At 38.9% G+C, this 20,535-nt stretch overlaps 2 protein-coding genes and 1 pseudogene across 2 annotated transcripts; 1 reads left to right on the forward strand and 2 right to left on the reverse strand.

The window, feature by feature from the left end:
• Positions 1-689: 689 nt before the first annotated feature.
• Positions 690-8,553, reverse strand: LOC140935847 (uncharacterized). The gene is made up of 11 exons (XM_073385424.1): positions 8,280-8,553; positions 7,226-8,084; positions 6,121-6,251; positions 5,525-5,615; positions 4,817-4,902; positions 4,674-4,717; positions 4,492-4,528; positions 3,421-3,512; positions 2,253-2,558; positions 1,045-1,147; positions 690-931 (listed from the first exon to the last, which is right to left on the reverse strand). Exons 1-11 carry the CDS (start codon positions 8,462-8,464, stop codon positions 745-747), a joined length of 2,121 nt encoding a protein of 706 aa, XP_073241525.1. The 5' UTR covers positions 8,465-8,553; the 3' UTR covers positions 690-744.
• A 3,650-nt stretch (positions 8,554-12,203) lies between these two features.
• Positions 12,204-15,419, forward strand: LOC140934748 (Golgi-associated plant pathogenesis-related protein 1-like; annotated as a pseudogene).
• Positions 15,420-16,932: 1,513 nt separating this feature from the next.
• On the reverse strand, positions 16,933-18,370 carry LOC140935849 (ventral anterior homeobox 2-like). The gene is made up of 2 exons (XM_073385425.1): positions 18,021-18,370; positions 16,933-17,430 (listed from the first exon to the last, which is right to left on the reverse strand). Exons 1-2 carry the CDS (start codon positions 18,343-18,345, stop codon positions 17,132-17,134), a joined length of 624 nt encoding a protein of 207 aa, XP_073241526.1. The 5' UTR covers positions 18,346-18,370; the 3' UTR covers positions 16,933-17,131.
• Between the last annotated feature and the right edge of the window lie 2,165 nt (positions 18,371-20,535).

Below are 20,535 nucleotides of genomic sequence, written 5' to 3' on the forward strand. Positions count from 1 at the left end.
GTCTCTAAGTGTCCACTGGTAGTAGCTTACTAACCCTCTTTTACAAGCCCTCAAAGTTATGCCCCGACGTATCACCACACGGATAAAACAACAACTTCTTATTCTGACGACCATATTCATTCGGATCAGAAGTAAGAAAAGAAAACACAAGAAAGAAAACTCAACTATTTACATGGATCTTTGGTGGTCGCAAAAATGGGCTTTCACTGTGTACGCCGGCTATTTCAATTAACGCTGTGGGATTTACAGGCCTCTATGTCCAGCCTCAGTATGCAACAAGACCGCAAGGTCTTGTGGGTCGCTCTGCTTCTTTGTCGTCGGTACAATAGAATGGTAAAAGACATCACAAAACGTTTAACCTTGTGATTTTATGACGAAGGAATTGCTTCACGCAAGAGTTTGGTAAAATTTAATCAAATTACCTATAGAGCGATGCGGTCTTGTTGCGTACTAGGCTATCCGACCTTCAACTGAAATAGCTGTATGTACAAAAGATTACGATACACAATATTCGAAATTACATTCGAAAAAGAAAACAGCCATTGTCAATGCTGTATTCCAACAAAGCTTCAGCTACCTTCCGCCATCTGACGCCCAAAGGAAAAGCGATATAATGATACCGAACAAAACAACTTTTTTTCCTTTCCATCGAGTTAAACTGATGGGGGGGGGGGGGGGGGGGGTGGGGGGGTCCCTGCACTGATATTTTCTCCCACTCATACTCCTAATGAGCGGTCTTTATTCTCAATGAAAAAAGTCTTCGACAATCTCCGTGGCTGAAGAACACTTCCGCGCTTGTCTTAGGAATCTCCTAAGCTTCGTCTCTGTGTCTTTGTCTTTGGCGGCGTATTTCTTCTTCTTTAACATTTTGTCGGCGAGATAGTGAAGCCAGAGGACATTGGAGTGTGGTTCAAATGTTTCCCAGTCATTTCTGTTGATCAAGAAATCAGTGTCATGTTGAAAACGTTTCAATTCGGGAAAAGTTTGACCATGAGCTCATGGTTTAACTCTACTTAGGTTAAGTTTCAAAGATATGACCCTTACTGGTTTGTCTTTTTCATCAATCTATACACGTCGAACTGGTAATCTCCTTTGCCAGTAAAGAGTGATTTGTCCTCAGCCAAGTTGCAAAATACAGTTACGCCATCTAGTGCAAGGAAAACATAACAACAAGTTGAAGTAGAACCTGATAATTTCTACTTTCAGAAATAAACTTTTCTAGCAGATACACTTGCGGTGAAGATGATATAGGTGTGCCTTAATGCAAGGTATCCCCTCAACCCCGAGCCTGAAATCCCTGCATACTTTTGTTTCCATATTTTCGGTAAAACGAACTTGTTTTGAGCGGATACTAGCCAGGGAGTGTCCTGTAGGTGTCTTTATTGTATAAGAAACCTTTAGATTCTAGGACCTGGACGACCACGAGACCAAAAGGGGAATAATTGTTTACGTAAAATCCAAAGAGTTGGTTAAAACTACAGACAAAACAACTTTGGCTAAGAAAATGCGATTAAGCCGCCATTGTTTTGGTTTTCAAAGCCAGCACTTTTCGCTACTAGTGGGCCATAACATATAGCCTAGTAGTAGCTCAACCAATCAGGACGTAGCATTGATAATAGACCACTAGTTGGATTTTACTAAAAAATATTAGAAGTTTTATAATTTCGTGATTGGGAGAGGGCCTACACTCTTTCAATAAAAATAACCGTGTTGACTTTTCGGTGAGTCTATTTTTTTGGAAATAAGCGAAAATATCGTTCTCGTAGTCGTACTGGTCTTCAAATCTCAAACTTAAGGTTTCGATTGGTCTCTATTATATTCTAACAGTTTAAGGTAACCACCACCTCAATTAAATTATATATAAACTACTTTTTCCTATTCGTTAGCTTGTTTTGTCTGAATGAAGATTAGGTTTTCTCGACTTAGAGTGGTTTTCGTTTGAGTGTCGTAAAACCAAAACCAAAGTAATTACTCTGGCCAATCACATAGGACACAGACAATACATTGAACCAATCAAAACTCGAAGTAATTAAATGTGGCTGACGCAAAGCGCGGGAAAATGCATGCGAGCGCGTCACAATTGGCTTTGGTTTTACTTCTGATTGGATGAAAAGGTGGCGCGAATCTTTTAAGCCAATCGCATCGTGTAGAAAGTGCAAAACCAATTACTTTTCGACACTCAAATGAAAACCGCTCTATTTAATGGTCCGAAAGCCTCAGTTTTAGGTTTAACATGAGTAACGCTTTATTACCCTTCTTAAGCCTTGAAAGAGTGAAATCTATCAAGCTAACACGGACGCCATGTGAAGGAACTGTTTTTCTTTCCCCAAGCAAGCAGCTCTCGATAAACTCGTCCTCAGTCCTACTGATCAGCACATTGCCCCAGTGAAGATCACGATGTTCAAATTCAAGCGCGTTCTCGGCCACAGCTAGACCGAGCGCGGTTTGGTGTAGAACACTCCAAGCCTCTGCCATGGCGCCAAACTCAAAGCCTTCCAGGTCTCTTCCGCCATTGGAGAATTCAAACACGATGAAATATTGGTCTTTTGGAAAGATATCTGGGTAGAAAATGGAAGTGAATTGAGCGGTTAAAAGAAAAAAACTGTAGTAAAATACAGTAAAAACCCGCGAGTAAGAACCTGGGCTAAGTTGTTAAAAGCTGGGTTAAGATAACCCAGGGTTAGTGCAGGATTTGAATTCAGATTTGAAAGCTTAAAAAGTATTTCAGTTTTAAATCTTTTTGTCTACAAGTTGATGATTGGAAGCTTTAAAAATAACAGAGAAAATTATCTGAGAAAATGCTTTTGAACAAAAGAAAAAGAAACCCGGGTTAAGCGCTAATCAGCCATCGAACAACTTGGCCCTGGTTATTAAGAACCTGCTAAGCTAAAATTTGCCAGTTAGGCCCCCTCTATACAAGAACCTGTTTAGCCTAGAATTTGAGACAGGTTCAGTTCTTACTTTCTAAAATCTATAACAAATTCTGTACACGTGGGCAAATAAGATAAGTCAACATTCAGTTTCCTCTTTGGTTTCCTCTTTGGTGCCTAATTACTCCAACTGCAATGGTGATGGTACACACGTCAGGTTTTACTAACCTGAGATCAGGCGTTTTTTTAATTTATTTATTTTCCTTCTTTGGCAGATTACAGTTAATTTTTGCTAGTTTCGTTTGGTTTGTAAGAACCTGTTCAGGCTAACTTGGGAAAATGCAGGTTCTTTTTCGCGGATAAAACAGAAAACGTACTCAACATACAAGAAAGTAAGAAACATGAAACAAACAAACGAACGAACACGGTATCAAAAAGTGTAACGTTTTTCCCGAAATTCACTTATTATTGTATAACAAGTTACAAAGGGTTTACTGCGTTGCAGTTTCAAGGCAAGTTTGGAACTTAATTGATATAGCTTAATATCAACCTGGTCTATCGTTCTCTGAATTGTTTTCTTCATTCCATTTGTCCCATTCTGAAGTAAGATGCTTCGGGTATTTATCACGGCAACAAGTGACACTGAAAAAAGGAAAAATAGTGAGTTTCACTTCCGTTTTTGGCACAATTCAATTTGAAGGCTTGAAAGAAACTGATCATACAACTTTACTTGAAAACCTCACCCAGCTGGAGATAAAGCAACAGAAACGCCGCGAACTATGAACTTTTTCCGCTATATCATCTCAGTTATCCCTTCATTAAAGCTAAAGCAAGGACCGTGAAATGGTTCGTACTTCTTTCCTAAGAGCCACGTGCGACGAGCGAAAAAGTAAGATTACGTAAATTTAACTGTTAAAAGGAGGACAGATTGGGTGGGCTTCCCTTTCCGCCCTCGTTCCTTTCGCGTGCTTTAATGATCTACTGTGACTCAAATAAAAGAGACTGCGCGCAGTCTTTCATATTAACCACAGCCTATTTCACCTTGACAACGGCTTGGACGTACAAAACATAAGCTCAAGTACTAGCACATGAATCAATTTTTTTTGTACTAGCAATCACGTTGAAGTTGGCCCTTTTCCTCTCCATTAGATTAAAAGGCTGGTTGCAGTTTCGTGCCTGGGCCTTTTTTTGATGGGTGAGTCTGTGCCCGAACTTGCCGTTTATTCTTCATCGAAGGTGGAAAATAATAAAATATGCTTGATGATTGCGGCTGGTCACCCAACCAGATTTGGAGGGTGTACGCACGGGAAGAAAACTTAGAGAGGGGGTTCTGAGGGCATACTCCAGAAAATTTTTCAATTTAGGGTCGCGGAAATGCCATTTCCTGCCTTTTAGCAGGACATTTTCAGCAAGTAAACATGAAGGAAAATGCCCTGAGGGGCAATTAAGGAAACATGTTTTCGCTTTTCACCCCATTTATTGCCTTCCTGGCAAAGGCAACCCGTTGTTGTCCCTCCAAATGGGTTAACTCCCTATTCACCTCGAGAAGCGCGAGATTTTGCGAGACAAGTATTTCTAGTTAGTTGCACCTACGAACAGAAATATGTTTAATTTCTCCAACCTGTGAACTGTTATGAAACTTCCAGTTATGTTGTCGACTGATTGATCCTGTTCAAACGCAAACAAACAAAGGTTAAATAGTAAATAATGGCTATGGAGGGGATTGCAGTGCACAAAGTGATAGGAACTGTCGGGGTAGGGGTGGAAAATTATCTTTCCCCAAACCCCCTTCACCGAAAAAACTCACCTGTACGTGTTCATTAGCATCTCCAAGTAAGCTCAGCTCCCTAGCAAAATTTAAACATAATATTAAAGAATGTTGCATTTTGTATCACTGTTGCGGAAACATAATGATAATTTTGAATTATCAAATGGAAAGGACTCACTTGGAAATCACAATTTCAGGTAGGATTTCCTCAAAAGACTTTTGGGGTTCATCGTTAACTGGAAAATCTCCCTCCACTGGAATGATCTAAGATTGATAAACAAAGGAGCAAGATATTTTTATAGGAAAGTTTGACAAGTTCAGCCTTAGTTCATGTCAGCAGTACAGCTGTAGGTAGTAGTCACTTGCAATGTAGATTGCAACATTTGCACTGCTTATTGATATCCTTCTTCAGGCAGTGAGGGAAAATGGCTATGAGACACCCCACGATGCTAGTTGCTTTGAATGGTTGGTGAATTAATAGACTCAAGATTGCACCTTACAACACTGACATATTTAAAATTAACGGCATTAATAATAAATTAATTAAAAATTTATCTAAAAAAATGCAAATTTTCTATGCGAATATGATCAAAAGTATGTGACAATTCAGTCTATAAATGTTAAAAAGCAACTAAAAGCTAAATGAACATAGTAATTTTAGCTAAAAATATAAATAAAACACTTGATACTACATAATATGGTTAAAAACATTACTACATACAATGCGACAAAAGCAAGTTTAAAAAGATGGGTTTTACATGAGTAAAGATTCGAAAAGTTACACTTGAAATTCATTGTCTAATGATTATATTTACTTTTTAAAATGACTATAATAAAGCACACAAAATATAAAGTCTGTTGTTATGGAAGCTACAAATGCTACTACCTTGAGTGCAATAGACTCCCCATTTTCATACTGTGCTTTGAAAACTTCACCATAAACTCCCTCTCCAATCTTAACACAACTCTCCAGCAAACTGCGAAAAGAATAATATTAGCCAGTTTCAGCCGTCTCAAGATAAGCCAAAAGCTGTGTTATCTACAGTGGAATCCTAAATTGTTAATAGAATGTTGACGTTCGTCATAGTGAATAATATCCTTCACCTCAAAAACAGCAATATGGATGGGGTAAGGATGAAGCCTTGACAAAAGGCTTCTTATTTTTTTGTCCCAAATGAATTTCATCATATTGGGGCCTCATGGTATCACGCTTACCAACACTAGACTAGAATATGGTACCAACCATTCTAACAGTATCTCAATTTAATCAAAGATGCAAAAAGTACAAGATAATTGTTTTTAGTTGTAACAAGCGGAGCCACTCATTTGGTGTCCACTGTAAAAACATTATGCCTCAAGAAAACTAACAAATTTAGGTTTTCAGTCAGATAAAAGTTAATTGGGGATAAATAAGTGATAAATTTCATTCAATGCAATGCTAGTTGCAGAATGAATAATTCTAATAAATACATGCAACTGTACCTGGAGTCAAGAAAATCTGCAAATTTAACTGGTGCTTCTTGATCACATTCAGCCAATACTTTGTCAAAAGCACTCAACTGATCGACAGTCCCATGGCCACTTTGGTTCTTCTTAGCAGGAGTCAATGCTTCCTTAAGTTTATAGGTAATAAGAGTATTTCAATGAAGACAACAACAAAGCAATTACAAATTTACCTGAACAAAAAAAAGGGGGAGGGGAAGGGCGGGGCTTTAATGGAATAATTATTTAAACCCATGGCCTCTGCATTTGTGCTACAGCGCTCTACCAACTGAGCTATAAAGACTCGTACATTGGGCGCAGGCCAGTTTGTTGGGTTCAATTTATATAGTAATAAGAGTGTTAAACCAACTGCCGAACATCATGGATCAGATCAGTTTGGGTCAACCACTCTAGACCCAATACATGTCAGCTCCGATCTAGGTTTTGCTGATCCCTGTAGTGTTGCTGATGGTGCAATCACCATCCATATTTATTAATATGCAAAAAAAATATACCCTTCATTACACTATTTTTGTATTTTTCAAAGTTCACTCCTGCTAGAGTAATAATTATACTCATATTTTAGTCAGTGATCTACATACAATTTAATATAAAAGCCCCTTGCATTATGGGCCTATAAAAATTGACAACAATGCCCATACTACAATGCTGATGCAGTAACCTCCAAAAAACCTTTGCATCAAGAAACACCAATCAAACTAGCCAAGTCATATGCAACAAAATTGGCCTCTCCATATGGAACACTCAAATGATAAAAGACAACTTTAATACTCTTCATTTACAAGAAGGCATTTCTTTACGATTTAAAGATACCAAATGACATTGCAGGCTGTTATAGTCCTGTTCTTATTACCATCAAACTCTGGCCAAAGCTTTAATAAGTTAACCCATGGTTTAAATTGCCGGTCAGCTTTTCATCTAAGGGGCAATTAATTTACAAATCTGTTGTCCAATAATTTTCAAAACAGCTTTCTGAAACCGACAGCAGATTGGATGTTATTGCACAGCATGATCCCAAATTTAATCACGTAAGTAAGTGTTTTGTCCATAAAAATTAATATTATTATTCAATTGAACTGCTTACCACAAATGAAAGTTGACACTTCTCTGTTTTTCTTTTCTTTTTCAAAGGCGTAATCCTCAGTTTCTCGAGAGAAACCACCAACTCTGAAGAGAAATTACCACTAGCACTTCTCCCTGAAGATTGCAAATGCTCTGTATTTTGATCTGTGTTCGATGGTGTATGAACACTGTTCTTGTTTATCTCTGCTTTATCATTGGATGTTGCAGACAAACGTTTTTTCCACTGAATTGGAGTTATTCTGAGTGGCTTTAACACAACTTTACCATCCAAAAACTTGACCTTGTTGTTATTTGACTTACTTGGACGTCTAATAATTACCTCAAGAGAACTGTTTTCACACAAAGGTGTTGAAGTGACATAAGGTTGATGTCTATCAAATCCTGAGGTGTTACTTTTCGAGCTACTACCGTCCCTATTTTCAAAACCATTAGAACCAATGTCCATGGGACTTGTGTTAGAATTATATAACACATTACTAACATCAAAGATGCTACCAGGGAAACTGTTGCTTGAACTGTCGCATTTAAAATGTGTAAAATAATTTTTGTGGTGTGATCTGCAGTCAGGTGATATGCTACATTCTTTACTGTCTTGAACACAGATAACTTCCCCTAAAATTTGACAACTGCTATCTTCGTTGCTTTCGAAAGTGTCATTTGCAAGAATGTCACTTTTTACAGTATCATTAACTAGAATGGAACTTTGTTCATTGAGACCTTTACCCAGCTGTTTTGATGGACTGTTTTCTTTGTCTGAATTATCAGCATTGGAATTCAGGGCTAAAGATCTAGTGAATATGCCATTTTGTGCATTCCTTGGTTTTTGTTGGTAAATTGTAGCCCTTTTTGCACTTTTGCCCCTAAAGAATAAAAACAAAAAATGTCAAGAAATGATATGACGATGCATACCTACAACTATAAATTGGTCAAAAATTACTCGGCAGACTAGTCCACGATTCGCGCCAAAAAAGTGGGGACAACTTATTATTGCGATGATAAGCTTAGTTCTAGATAGAATAAAAAAGGATTTCGAGATATTTAAGATATAATCTTACCATAAAGTTGTCTTTGGCCTTGAAAAATTTGAAGACGCAGATTCGATTTTGGAGGGGAAAGCTTGTTGCTCTCGATTTTCAAATGGCGAATAAACTGCTTCTTCGGGCGACAGCCAGGTTTGCGCCTTGACAGTTCGATATTTGTGTCTTCCATACGTCTTAATAAGAGCAGGCTTCTTTGACATTTGAAATTTGGGGCGATATATTCGTCTTTAAAAACTACAAAAGCTTTTCATTTCGAAGGGAACATCAACTTTGAACAAAACGAATTTCGAATTTTCCGCTCATTTGCATAGTGCAACACTCGCCCTAGTCCTTCTCGTCCAGGTAATCATCTCTACACACAGAGACCATAATGCACCTTGTTTACCCCCCAGAATTTTGCATAACATTGTCTCCAATTTCTCCTGGGTATCACAGTCGCCCCAAGATGAAATCCAAAACAATGGTTAACCAAAGTTTTGAGGGGATAAACAAGGAACAATATGGTCTAGGTGAAAATAGTGAATGCTAGAAGCTTACGGGATTTTTTTTCACAGCTCCAGGAGCCCATGCTCCTGACAGCTCCCACAATTTTTCTCTTCAGTTTTTTTTTGGTGGGGGAGCGGGGAGACATTATATACAGATATCATAGAGATATATGGAGGGCACGAACACAGGCTAGGTCGGGCCTTGCTTTCCTTATTCATACACTCTCATTGAACAAATATATCACGAAAAAAAAAATGTGAATTAACTTTTGGCCTTTATAGGCGGTATGCGTTGCAGGCGTTTGGGGATTCCTGCCTGTCCCTTTCCAACGTCTGCAACGCAGGCTGGACACTATAGTACAAAGCATCCGTTTTGAATTGAGCCCTTTTTGGCACAAATGTTTGACACAATTAGAAAGGACAAAATGTCCAAAATATACGCTCTGTACAAGTCGTTCCTTGTTGAAAAATTTAAGTCAATGGCTAGGACAAGCTGGTATTAGAAGAAGCTCGCATAAAATTCTATACCATGTCATAAGCCCATTACTATACCAGTCATACCTGGTCATGGTTATCTGACCCTGTCCTAGTGAGACACAGTTAATTGACCTCTATTGACCACGATCACCCCATCCCCCCCAATTTTGTGGGGGAGGGGTACCACTTGTTGACAGAAATGTCTCATGTTCGTATTGTTGGATTTTTGCAAATGGAGGTTATGTTGTTCGTCTTGATTGCGGCTGTTAACCTTATTTCAAACGGCAAAGGTAAGTGATATTCTTATTTAAAATATTTAATTTCACACTGCTGCTTAAAATTAAAATGTGCTAAACATTGTATACTCGATCATGCTAAAACTATATACGCAGCAGTTGTGACAGTTGTAGATTACGTAAGTCGTCTGAGTGAACGAACCGACAAAATAATACTCGATACATTTTTCTTGCTATTCAGAGGTAAGTTTAAAGCATCTACAACGCTTGGTCACAAGCCCAATTAGTCTACGACTCATTCTTGCCAGTTAGGGAGTGTTCATCTTGATTTATCCTTTGGGCGGAGGGGCAGAACCTTTCGAGGTGACTCCTTGGGAGGGTCTTTACAGTTTAAAAATAGTTAATGGGGGTGGGGGGGGGGGGGGGTCATGAAAGTTTAGTTATGTCACGTGGACCCAAATTTTATCAGGAACTTCATTGAAATACCGTCAAACAGCCTTTTCATATCAAGCAGAATGACCAGGGGTAAAATCCTAAATACAGTCGACTCCCGATAACTAGAACCTTCAAGGGAAATCGAAAAAGGTTCGAGTTATCAGGAGTTCGAAGAAAATAACCGAGAGTAACGTAAAAACAGTTTTTTACTGAACAATGAAGATTTTGATCACATTTAATCGCAGAGATGTCAAGTGAAAATTAAAAGATACTTCTAGATTATAAATCAGAACGTTACGTAACAAAACATAGCCTAAATAGAGCATGCGTTTTACTGTTTCGAGAAGAAAAGCTGCTTCACTGGTTAGCCTAGGCCTGTGACAATCAACATCAGCCTCCACTAGTAAACTATACTCCTACAACACGTCAATAGGAAATCCAAAATTCAATGTTTCGGACACCCGTAGACGGCTTTTTTCCCGACTTTTTAAGGGCTCAAAACATAGTTCGAGTTATCGAGGGTAAAATTATATAGAAAATGAGCTGAGGGGAAACGAAAATTGGAGTTCGAGTTAGCGGGAGTTCGAGTTTTCGAGGGTTCGAGTTATCGGGAGTCAACTGTATCAAACTTTTAATAAACCCAATAACAATAACAACAACAACAACAATAATAACAACAATAATAATAATTTTAATAGTAATAATAATAATGTATTTTACAACACTTCAGCATTTGAGGGCTAGAAGAACTACGCTAGGCATGCACAGACACTGTTATATGGATGTGCTTATGAGCTGAAGGAACACCAACTTGACGGTCTGAGCTTCGTAGATTTCATTTTCCTTGAAGGTTGAAGCCTGCTGCTTATTGCCGAGTGAATCTGGAAACTTGTGTACTTAATAGCATTAATAGTAGCGTTACAATGAAGTCACACAATACACTAGCTTAGCGTTAGTAACGTAGGCGCGGGTATTTTTTTTTGGTGGGGGGGGGGGGGGGGGGGGCGCAGGGGCGGAACGGAGAGATTTCGAGGACGTGCGCGCTCGCAAAGGTCCATCGTCACCGCCTGCCCAAAGAGTCAAAAGATCGAACGCTCTTGTTGAAGTAGTGTGAAGTGTGGTAAGAGAGAACGTGGCAGAAAAATGTGGTGATGAAGAGGGTCGCTTTGCTTGGCCTGGCCCGCCCCAACTCCAAACCAGGGAAAAGTGCCCTGGAGACGAAGTTGCAACATTTATTACCTGGAACAGGATCTACTCACCAGGAGCTCTCAGGAGGCCTGTGACATAAAATTGACGTACTGTTTTTTCGGCTACTCGCTGTGTTACCGGTTTGGATATTCCGTTGGAAGTTCACCCCACTTTTTTAAATTTCAATTGACCTCAAGTCATTACGCCCTTTGCAGCTGGAAAGTCAGGTGGTACAAATCGCAAGAAACATTCTAGGGCAAGGATTGCCTGCGTAGCTGGCGGGATCGTCACGGCGCTCGCTTCTCGCGGCTTCGTCGCTAAAACGCCACTTGCAAGAGGACGAAAAGTCTGCCAGCTACGCAGGCTAGGGCAAGACAAACAAAGATCTTGCAGTCTCATTGGAAAGTGTATGGGGTCTGTATGCAAATGTGGGGACCAGGCGATGGGCATGCGCATACCGGCTTTTGTGCCGGCTAAAAGTCTCCATTGACTGTGGGCAAATTTTCAAGTTCCCGAAGAAAAATTGACAAATACTTAAAACGGAATACCCGAGTTTGAGCCACACAAGAAAGGACTTTACCAAGGAATTCGATTGCGGTCATTCAGACCACAAGTGACAGGCGCGGATCTAGGATAAATACTGACCGATTTCCTACTTCTACAGAGGTCTGGGGCATGCTCCCCCGGGAATTTTTTTTGGATTTTAACTCCCCAAAGTCCCCTTTTCTGGGTTTCTGAGTCATTCAGACAGGAAATTTACTGACTATACAAACCATTTTCCAGATTTTAACCTGGAAAGTTTAAAGTTTTTTTACTTTAAATGTAGTTATAATGAAAAATCTGACCGATTTCCGTAAAACGGTGGAAACCGGTATGGATCCGCGCCTGAGTGACGACATGACTGCGATCGAATGACCCGATTTTGTTCCTACGCAAAAAGGGCTTTCCCGGCTATCCCACACATATAGTGAACCACGATGCAGTGACGAAGATTTCGATCGTTTAAACCTTGTTACTGTTTCCTAATATGGAAATAGTCGGGGGACACTTTTCCGATATCTTTCACGTGACTATTTATAATCAGTAGTCTGCAACTGTGGTTTCTCCCGAAACTTCCGGTGAATGACCACTTAACTCGCACCACTCAACAAGATTACCTCAATTTCCTTCTCTACATATGTGCCAATATTGTTGATTGCTGCAAACACTGTGAATCAGCGATATTAGGCTACTAAAAAATATTTGATAAAAGCCACAGAAAACGCTAATTTCTCGGAGAAACTCGTTGATACACGATGCAGAGCTTTTTAATTTTGTTCTTATCCGTGCTGAGTGTATTAACATTTACAAAGGGTAAGTTGAAATAATTAAGTAATGTATTCACCTAAAAACTAGGCAAGCAGATTGCAAAATTGATAACAGTTTATGTTCGATTTTCTCGGTTCTTGATATTCGGGTAAATATTGAAAATAATAATTTATAATGAGCCGAAAGGTAGATGTATATCACGCATGGAAAGATATCTGGGATGACAACAAAGGGGAAGAAGAGAACAAGTACCAACATGCAAATCACAATGACAAATAATAAATAAATTGAATAATCATCTATAGTTTTATTGTGTGCTGAACGTTTTGCCATTTGACCGACCATTTGCCAGTTAGATTAACTAAACAACCAAGGTTTTGTTGTTTTATATTTGTTCACAAGCTTGTCTAATTGTGTAATGCTCTTTTATTTCTAAGTGGACGCCGCTCTTCCATTTAAAGAACAGTGTGTTAAGTGGCACAACGAATTTCGCGCTAAACACCAGGTAATCAAGAGAATATATTTAGAAAAAACATTGTTTTCGCTGAAAAGTTTTTGAATGAAGGTGTAGTTTGAATCATGGTCAACCAAATAATGTCATTTTAAGTGAGCAACTTGCTCGATTTCACTTTAAATTTCTAGCCTGTTCGAGGAGTTGAGGCTGTCAGTCGAAGTGTCGAGAAAATTCTTAGCCAATCACGATCAAATCTCAAACTTTTGTTCTAGGTTGGTCAAGTCACGTGGAATGATGACCTTGCCAAAGGCGCGGAAGACTGGGCCAAGTACTTAGCAGCTAACAATTTGTTTCAACATGCACCGAATCTTAACGTGGGTGAAAATCTCTAATGGTCTTCACACAAACCAGAAGAGCCTTGCACCAAGGCTACGAAAGCTTTCTACGGAGAAGTTAAATATTATGACTATGATAAGCCGGGATTTTCTCTCAAAACGGGACATTTTACCCAGGTAAGCTTTTGAGACCCGATTATAGGTCAGTGTCGCCTTTTGTTTTACGTATTCATGTGATATATGGGACTTACGGGCACTGACTTGTAAACCCGGCTTATAATGTCACGGCTCAATAAAGATCTTCAACCAAGTGTACGGAGAAGGTATTAAAATTTGATTTCAATATTATTTTTGACAAAATCGAAAAATGAGGTTACAAAAACACAGTGCATAAAATATACACGTGGCTATTATGATAGACTTTCAATTTTTGACCAAACGGGGTTCAGAGGGATTAACCTTTTGGCTCTGTACATACGTATAAAATTGTTCTTAGTTTATTTCGTGTGCCGGTGATTTTTTTAATTTTCACAGTTCTATCAGTTTATTTTTGCCATTCTGTTATAACGATAACAAGTGAAGCAAGCTGTCCGGAGCGCTCTGGCGGTGGGGCGGGAAAAGGAAGGAGAGCTAGCTTGCAATGTTCTACGTCTCTGTAACTTGAATTCCACCTCCAGTTCCCCTGTGTGTTCTTCTCGACTAAGCTGTCTGATTTCCTCCAAATCAGGGCGAAGAGGAAACGAGCGCGAACGTAACTTACGTTACGTTAACGTTACGTTTGACTAACAATAAAAAACAGGTACCAAGGGTAATAACGTCATTACTAGTGTCATCTCAGCCAAGCAGCATTTTGCATCGACTTTCCCGATGCAGATGTTCAAATTCCAGAGCTAACGAGACGTAATTGCAAGCAATTTTTCCCGCCCCGCCGCCAGAGCCTCCCGGAGAGCTTGCTCGCAGGCTAAGTGAGACAGAGAGATCTATCAAATCATAAAAAATCATTATGCACATGACTGGAAAGAATGATGTACTATTCGTGATGTCATGAAGTCTGAGTTCTCAAGAGGAGTCAAGCCCATGGAAGCTCGCCCACATTTCCGGCTTAGTTTAAGCTCCGATCACTTGCCTGTTCTAGCCTGTGAACAGGCTCTCGGTTCTTTTTGGGGAAAAGGCCCGTTCACAGGCTAGGTCACTTCTGATTTGGCAAAACAATCCACTTTAAAGGGGTTATTTTACGAGGATATTACTGTTTTAGGTCATTACTTAGTGCCATGATACCCATAAACAAAATGCTCCTGCAGAGTTATGAAGTAGATATCAAACAAAAGTTACCAGGAGCATTAACAATAATAATTATGGTTAATAAATTAATATAAATTAAATTAATATAAATTAATTAAAGTTAATTAAGTTTCAATCCATGTGCATCCTTGCCATCTGTAGTAAGAGACGACAGGAAACAGTTTCAATGCCTAGATATCGTCTGAAACAACAACTCTGGACCATTATTTTTGAACTGTTTGGAAGTCAACCTCTTAGCTTATTAAAAGGATAGCAAATGGCGCGCCTTAACCTTTCTTAAAAGGGCAAGCAAAAACTGAATTCTAAAAAAACGTGCACAAAAATTGCTGAAAAAAGTAATGTAAGTTGTGAAATGCTAACCAGCCTTTACTTATCGGAAGCTTCTGTTCTAACGCTTTTACTGAAGGACAAGCCCACGTGTCTTTCCGTCACTCGACTGTGTAAACAACGCAAAAGTTTTAGAAAACGATTTTTGCTCAAAATAGGAAATAACAATCGTTCAAATATTGCCTCAAATACGAAAAGGTGCCTAAGGGTGTTCGAAATGCATACAAAATGATCCTCCAAAGTCGAAAAAGTGCTCAAACGTTGCCACGCGCAATGGGAAAAGGCCTATTTTGATTAAAAAAACTACTCGATTCATAATTCTTTACTTAATAATTCTATTTTAGATCGTGTGGAAAAACACAAAACAGATAGGAGCGGCACAAGCAACACGAAGAGATGGATCTTTTGTATTAGTTATCCGGTACTCCCCCCCTGGAAACTTCGTCGGCGAGAAGGCATTCAGGGCTAATGTTCTTCCAGTCAGGGAGGGTAATCCCACTAGTTCTCCTGGTTCTGCTCGTGGAGGAGGTCTTTGTAGCAAGAATTTTCACCTTGGTTTCAAAGCTCTTGTGGGTGTTACTTTAGCAGCCATGACGTTATGGATTTGAAATTAGCGAGTTGGAGAAAGAGGATAATAAAAGCTCCAAGCTAACTGAGCCCATGCTTATGATGAAGAGGAATAAATATCAGAAAATAATTCCAGCAGGTTTTGATTCAGTGAGCACACCATACGAATGTACTCTCAAAACACATTTGAGATTAACGGACAGTTGAAAGTCGTGAAAGAGGAAAGAGTGAAAAAATGTAAATAAATTTAAACCACATATTTTTTTTACCGTTTGTTGAGTTAATTTACGGAGAAAAACGTACTTCAGTTAAATTTGGGTGAAAGCAATAAAGAATTAAAAGTTGTCAAAGTTTTTTACTTTGTCTGTGTTGCTGTTAACTACAACTACGCGAGTTCTCTTCGACTTTCGTAATGCATAAAATAAACCTATGTTCTCACTAAGCCAGATTACGTTTGCGCCGGCACTAAAATCATACCCGATAGGACTTCTCATCACACACAAGAACGGTTGTGGCGGCGTGATTTTTGTGACGGAGCGAAGCTAAGCCGCGCTGATCTCGAAAGTAGAAAGTCACATATCGGAGAGGCTTTGTGCCATACTTTGTTGCAGTGTGAACAATTATTCTGCCCGTCATGGAAGTAAATAAGTTGTAGCGAGGACTGGAACCCACTGTGACGTAGGTAACTGATTCAAGGGTGAATAATGGAATAGCCCACGTTCGATATCTTAAAATTCTAACATGATTCCGAGGCTTTCTGGTCATTTTTTCTACATTTGATTTGGTTTTCTTTGTGCTCAAGTCTCTTCCGGGAATTGCAAGACAATGGGGTCTTGAAAAATTTGCAATTTTGTCCCTACAGCATCGGAGCAATGTTAGAATTTTAATATATCGAACGTGGGATATTAAGGCACAGGCACGATGTTCGATGCGTGTGAACGAGTTGTACCGCCTCGGGCCGCTGCTGTTCCTACTACACCAGGCAGCTTTTTGTGGTGCGAACAAAGTCTTAATCTCATAAATGTTATATTTTGGAACGTAATTCATATCAGTTTAATAAGGGTACACCCCCCCTCCTCGTTTACTCGTGCTTTCTCGCTTGCAACCACCCCCCTGGAAAGACGTAATTCATATCAGTTTAATAAGGGCTTGGCCCGACCCCGTTTACTCGTACTTTCTCGCTACCCACCACCCCCCAGGGAAAAACGTAGTTCATATCGGTTTTAATAATAAGGGTACTATCCCCCTCCCGTTTATTTGTGCTTTCTCGCTTTCTTTTCACCTTACCCATGAGCCCTAGGTAAAAAGCCATGAAATGGTAAAACTCCGAAAAACAATTGTATAGCACCCTTCTTACATCAAGTGGTAAACTTTTTGGCATCCTTTCTTAAAAGTCGCTGAAATATTTCAGTGTGGAGTCTCGAAAGGACATTTCAGCTTGTACTGACTTCATCCATTTATTATTTCTGTACCGGTTTTCAAAGCAAATTAATAAAAGCAGCATTGGACAGTGAATTATTTTCAAATGATCTGACCATACATTAAGCGTTGTTAAACTGCTTGACTGATGCAGTTAGGATATCACTCGAAGGGATTTCGTGTCTACTTCTAAAGCGTGCTTTAAGTTAGCTGAGTACTATAAATTACTGATTTTTGCATAATACTAATGAAGATTACTGAACGTATTTATTTAGTTTGTTTTCTTGTCCTACTGTAATTGCCCATTCATCTTCGAAAAGATGACGACCTGGCCCTACAGTCTTCTTTCTTCTCCATCGACCTCATATCTGTTTCTTTCTGCAGAGCTGCGTAAAGATTCAAGATTCTGTCTTCGCCACTTGATTCTTCTGTTCTGAAACCAAACTTTTACCTGCGTTTCATTGAGGCCTAGATCAGCGGCGAGATAGAACCTTTGCGTGCCCACGATGTATTGCTGCCGATCAAACTCCTTTTCTAGTCGCTCTAGCTGATCTGCTGTGAAGATTGTGCGGTTGCGCTTCGGTTTGCAGCCAGCTTCGATCTTCCAGTCTCTCTGTACCCTCAAGCAGCTTTCTGAAAAAAAAAAAGACGAACTCAATAGCTTGCTACCTTTGTAGTCATGCAGCATGCGTTATTTTACTATTTTTCTATCACTGTCTCCCAGTCACAGTTGAGTAAAAATTAAAGACTTAATTAAAGCTTAAAAACATTGACGCGGGAAGTGAAAGATAAATTTAAACGTATTATATATATTGCGCTTGGTCTTCTAAAAGTCAAAAAACATGGTCAACGTTTAACGTAGTGATGTAAGATGGGTCAGCCGCTATTTGCAACTTTTAGAACAAACAATCTGAAAAAGAGTTATGACGGTTGAACAGAATATTGAGTGGAAATCATCCTCGCGCTGTTAAAAGGGATCGACGTTTGAGAAAACATTTGAAAAAATCGTCTACTGAAAAGATCAAGAACTAGCAATGTAAAACATGCAGTTTAAAGCCTTTAAAAGAGAGAAAGGGACCTTGGCACTTGCAAACAAAGTGAGTTAAGAAATGTAATTGTACCATCTGAAGAGATGAGTGCTCAAAGAGTTCCTCAACTAACCACAAACTGCGCTTCCCAGCGCGGGACGGTATGATTCTTCCTTGATTGACTGATATACTTACCAGCCTTATATGAGGTACGCATCGGACCTTCCACGTCAATGCCATTTTGGTGGGAAATTTCACATGACTGCGTTTGGCCTTTTTGCGTGGTGGGGAAGATGAAGCGGTAACCACCTTCTCGGTAAGCACTGAACCTTAGCGGATGAGGAACTTGGTCAACTGAGTTTGCTCTGTCCGGTAAAAAGGCTTCATTCTTTGGAATCAAAGAGGGATACAAACTTCTATATTCTTGAAGTTTGTGTGGCTGATTTTGATAACATTCTTTGGTACAGCAGGGGAGGAAAATATAGCCGTGATAATAACGCTCTGATTCTTTGAAGTCCATTTCTTTAGTTTCTTCACTAGCTGCCGTCCTTAAATCCAACTTAAGACCAACTAGGATTTTATTTAAAAAATCAAAGATCGACGCGATAAATATGTCGTAATTACACATTAATGGGGGAAATAAAAAAGCAATTACGCATCGTTATGACCTGTCGGCAGAAGTACCATGGGCTATAAAATCGAAAATATGACTCTGTTAGATACGCGATCAGATAATTTAGGTCTGTAATTATAACACAACTTCAGATGTCTTACAGATATAAACCTGCATCTGCCTTATTGCTGACGTAATTACCCGCTTGTTACACAAAAGATTTCTGACAACTATAAAGGCATTAGTCACTGAAATGAAGCTATTTCTAAAAAGGGGTTTTGTTTCAAGTAATCGATCGTCTTTTTGTTATTAAAAGCTCCTTTCTTTCTGGGTCCATTTGACGATTTGTCTCCACAGGAACAAATTATATAAATTATATATTAGTTAGTTTCATTTTCTCATGTTTTCACAGTTTAACAGGTAAACAATAATTAAGTTGATGTTATACCTGCGCTAAGAGGTTTTCAGGCACATTAAGTATAGCCTTAAGCAAGCAATTTACGTTTAAAGCCCTTTGGAGAACAATGATTGCCTCTTTAGGAAACCATCTTAAGAATATAACAACATCTGTACTTTTAAAAACTGGAAGAAACTTTGTAAGTTTATTTTTTTCGTCTTTAGTTAATACACAGGCGTTTTTCAAAGTAGCGGGGAATTAAGACGTTTAGTTGGTTATTATTCGAAGTGATAAAAGACTGATAATTTTCCATCCTGTTTTCGCTGATATCCTTGTCTCCTGTAAACAAATCTTGCAAGCAATTCCGCACGTTCACACGATTTCTTTCTATTCCTTAAATTGTACAGTTCAACACGGTACACCTGTTATACAAAATGACTCTTCGTCCGAAAAAACCTTTTATATCCGTAACGCTTCTTCTTTGTTTATTTTATCTTATGGGACATTTTTACCACAAATGGCAGACATGGATTCATAATATTTATTATTTTTATTATTATTTCTCCGAAATTAAATTGTTTTAACATATTTGTTTCAATATGTTTTAACAAATTTTGTTTTTCCTCTGTTTTTCAAGGCGTATTATAAAAAGTCTAGAGACCCTGCCTTGCTAAGAAACATTGACGGTTTTAAATTCAAGAAATTTCAAAACTCTGTTTTCATTATCAAAACGCTGTCTAAGTAAAAACAGATTGAATGATGAGATGGCTAGACCAAAGCTTATTTGATAGGTCTGATCGAATGAATGGTCCAATTTACCCTTTCCACTGATCCACAGCTTTCAAACCCAATTTTTATTATTTATTTTCCAAATAAAAGCAAGTAAAATAAGTATTTATTTTTGTATTTTGTAATATTTCCTAACATGATAAGTGGAATCAGATTGAAACCGCGAAACTGAAGGGTCTGAAGAAGTGAAATAAAATGCAATCAACACTTGAAACTTTAGAGGCCTTCTTTTATCTACTCAATTAAATATGGCTTAACCAGGCCCCAGTTTTTTAAAAAGTGGATAGCGCTATTAACTGAATAAATCCCTCTGGGGTGGATATCATATAGATTAGTTTCCCTACATCTCATCTCATCCACTGGTTAGTAATTTATCCGCGGTGGAGAGTGCTATCCAGCTTTTGAACAACTGGGCCCTACTGGTTTATTTCATTTGGATCATGCAGTTATCCTGCGAAGAGGACTGAACCTGGAGAGAAAGAAACAGGTTTGCAGCAGTGGATAATACGGAAACTTTTTGGAGGTTATATGAAATCCTTTGTTGTTTGAAGGTATCAGCTAGACGTAACTGTTTTCCCCAGAGGAGTTTTGATATGGTTTACAAATCGTAGAGGTACTCTCCATGAAATTATCAAAAATATGCTCCATTTCATGGCGTTGACGACCGTTTTTTAATAATCTCAATGCTGTATACAACATGGCCTTGAATCGAAGGGTGACCACTCCTGAGAACCCGTGTTCACTGCAGACTTCATGCAGTGCAGTTCAGTTCATTTTTATTCAGCCAAAATATTTAACAATTCAGGAATACCTACAGGAATTGCAAGTTGGCAAGGGAGTCCAGAAGAAACCAGAAGGCTTATAAAACCTGGGCTCCCCAGTCACAAAGAAATAAGTAAAATGAAATTCGC

Source organism: Porites lutea, chromosome 4 (genome assembly GCF_958299795.1).
Source record: "Porites lutea chromosome 4, jaPorLute2.1, whole genome shotgun sequence".
In the NCBI taxonomy this organism is placed as follows: domain Eukaryota; kingdom Metazoa; phylum Cnidaria; class Anthozoa; order Scleractinia; family Poritidae; genus Porites; species Porites lutea.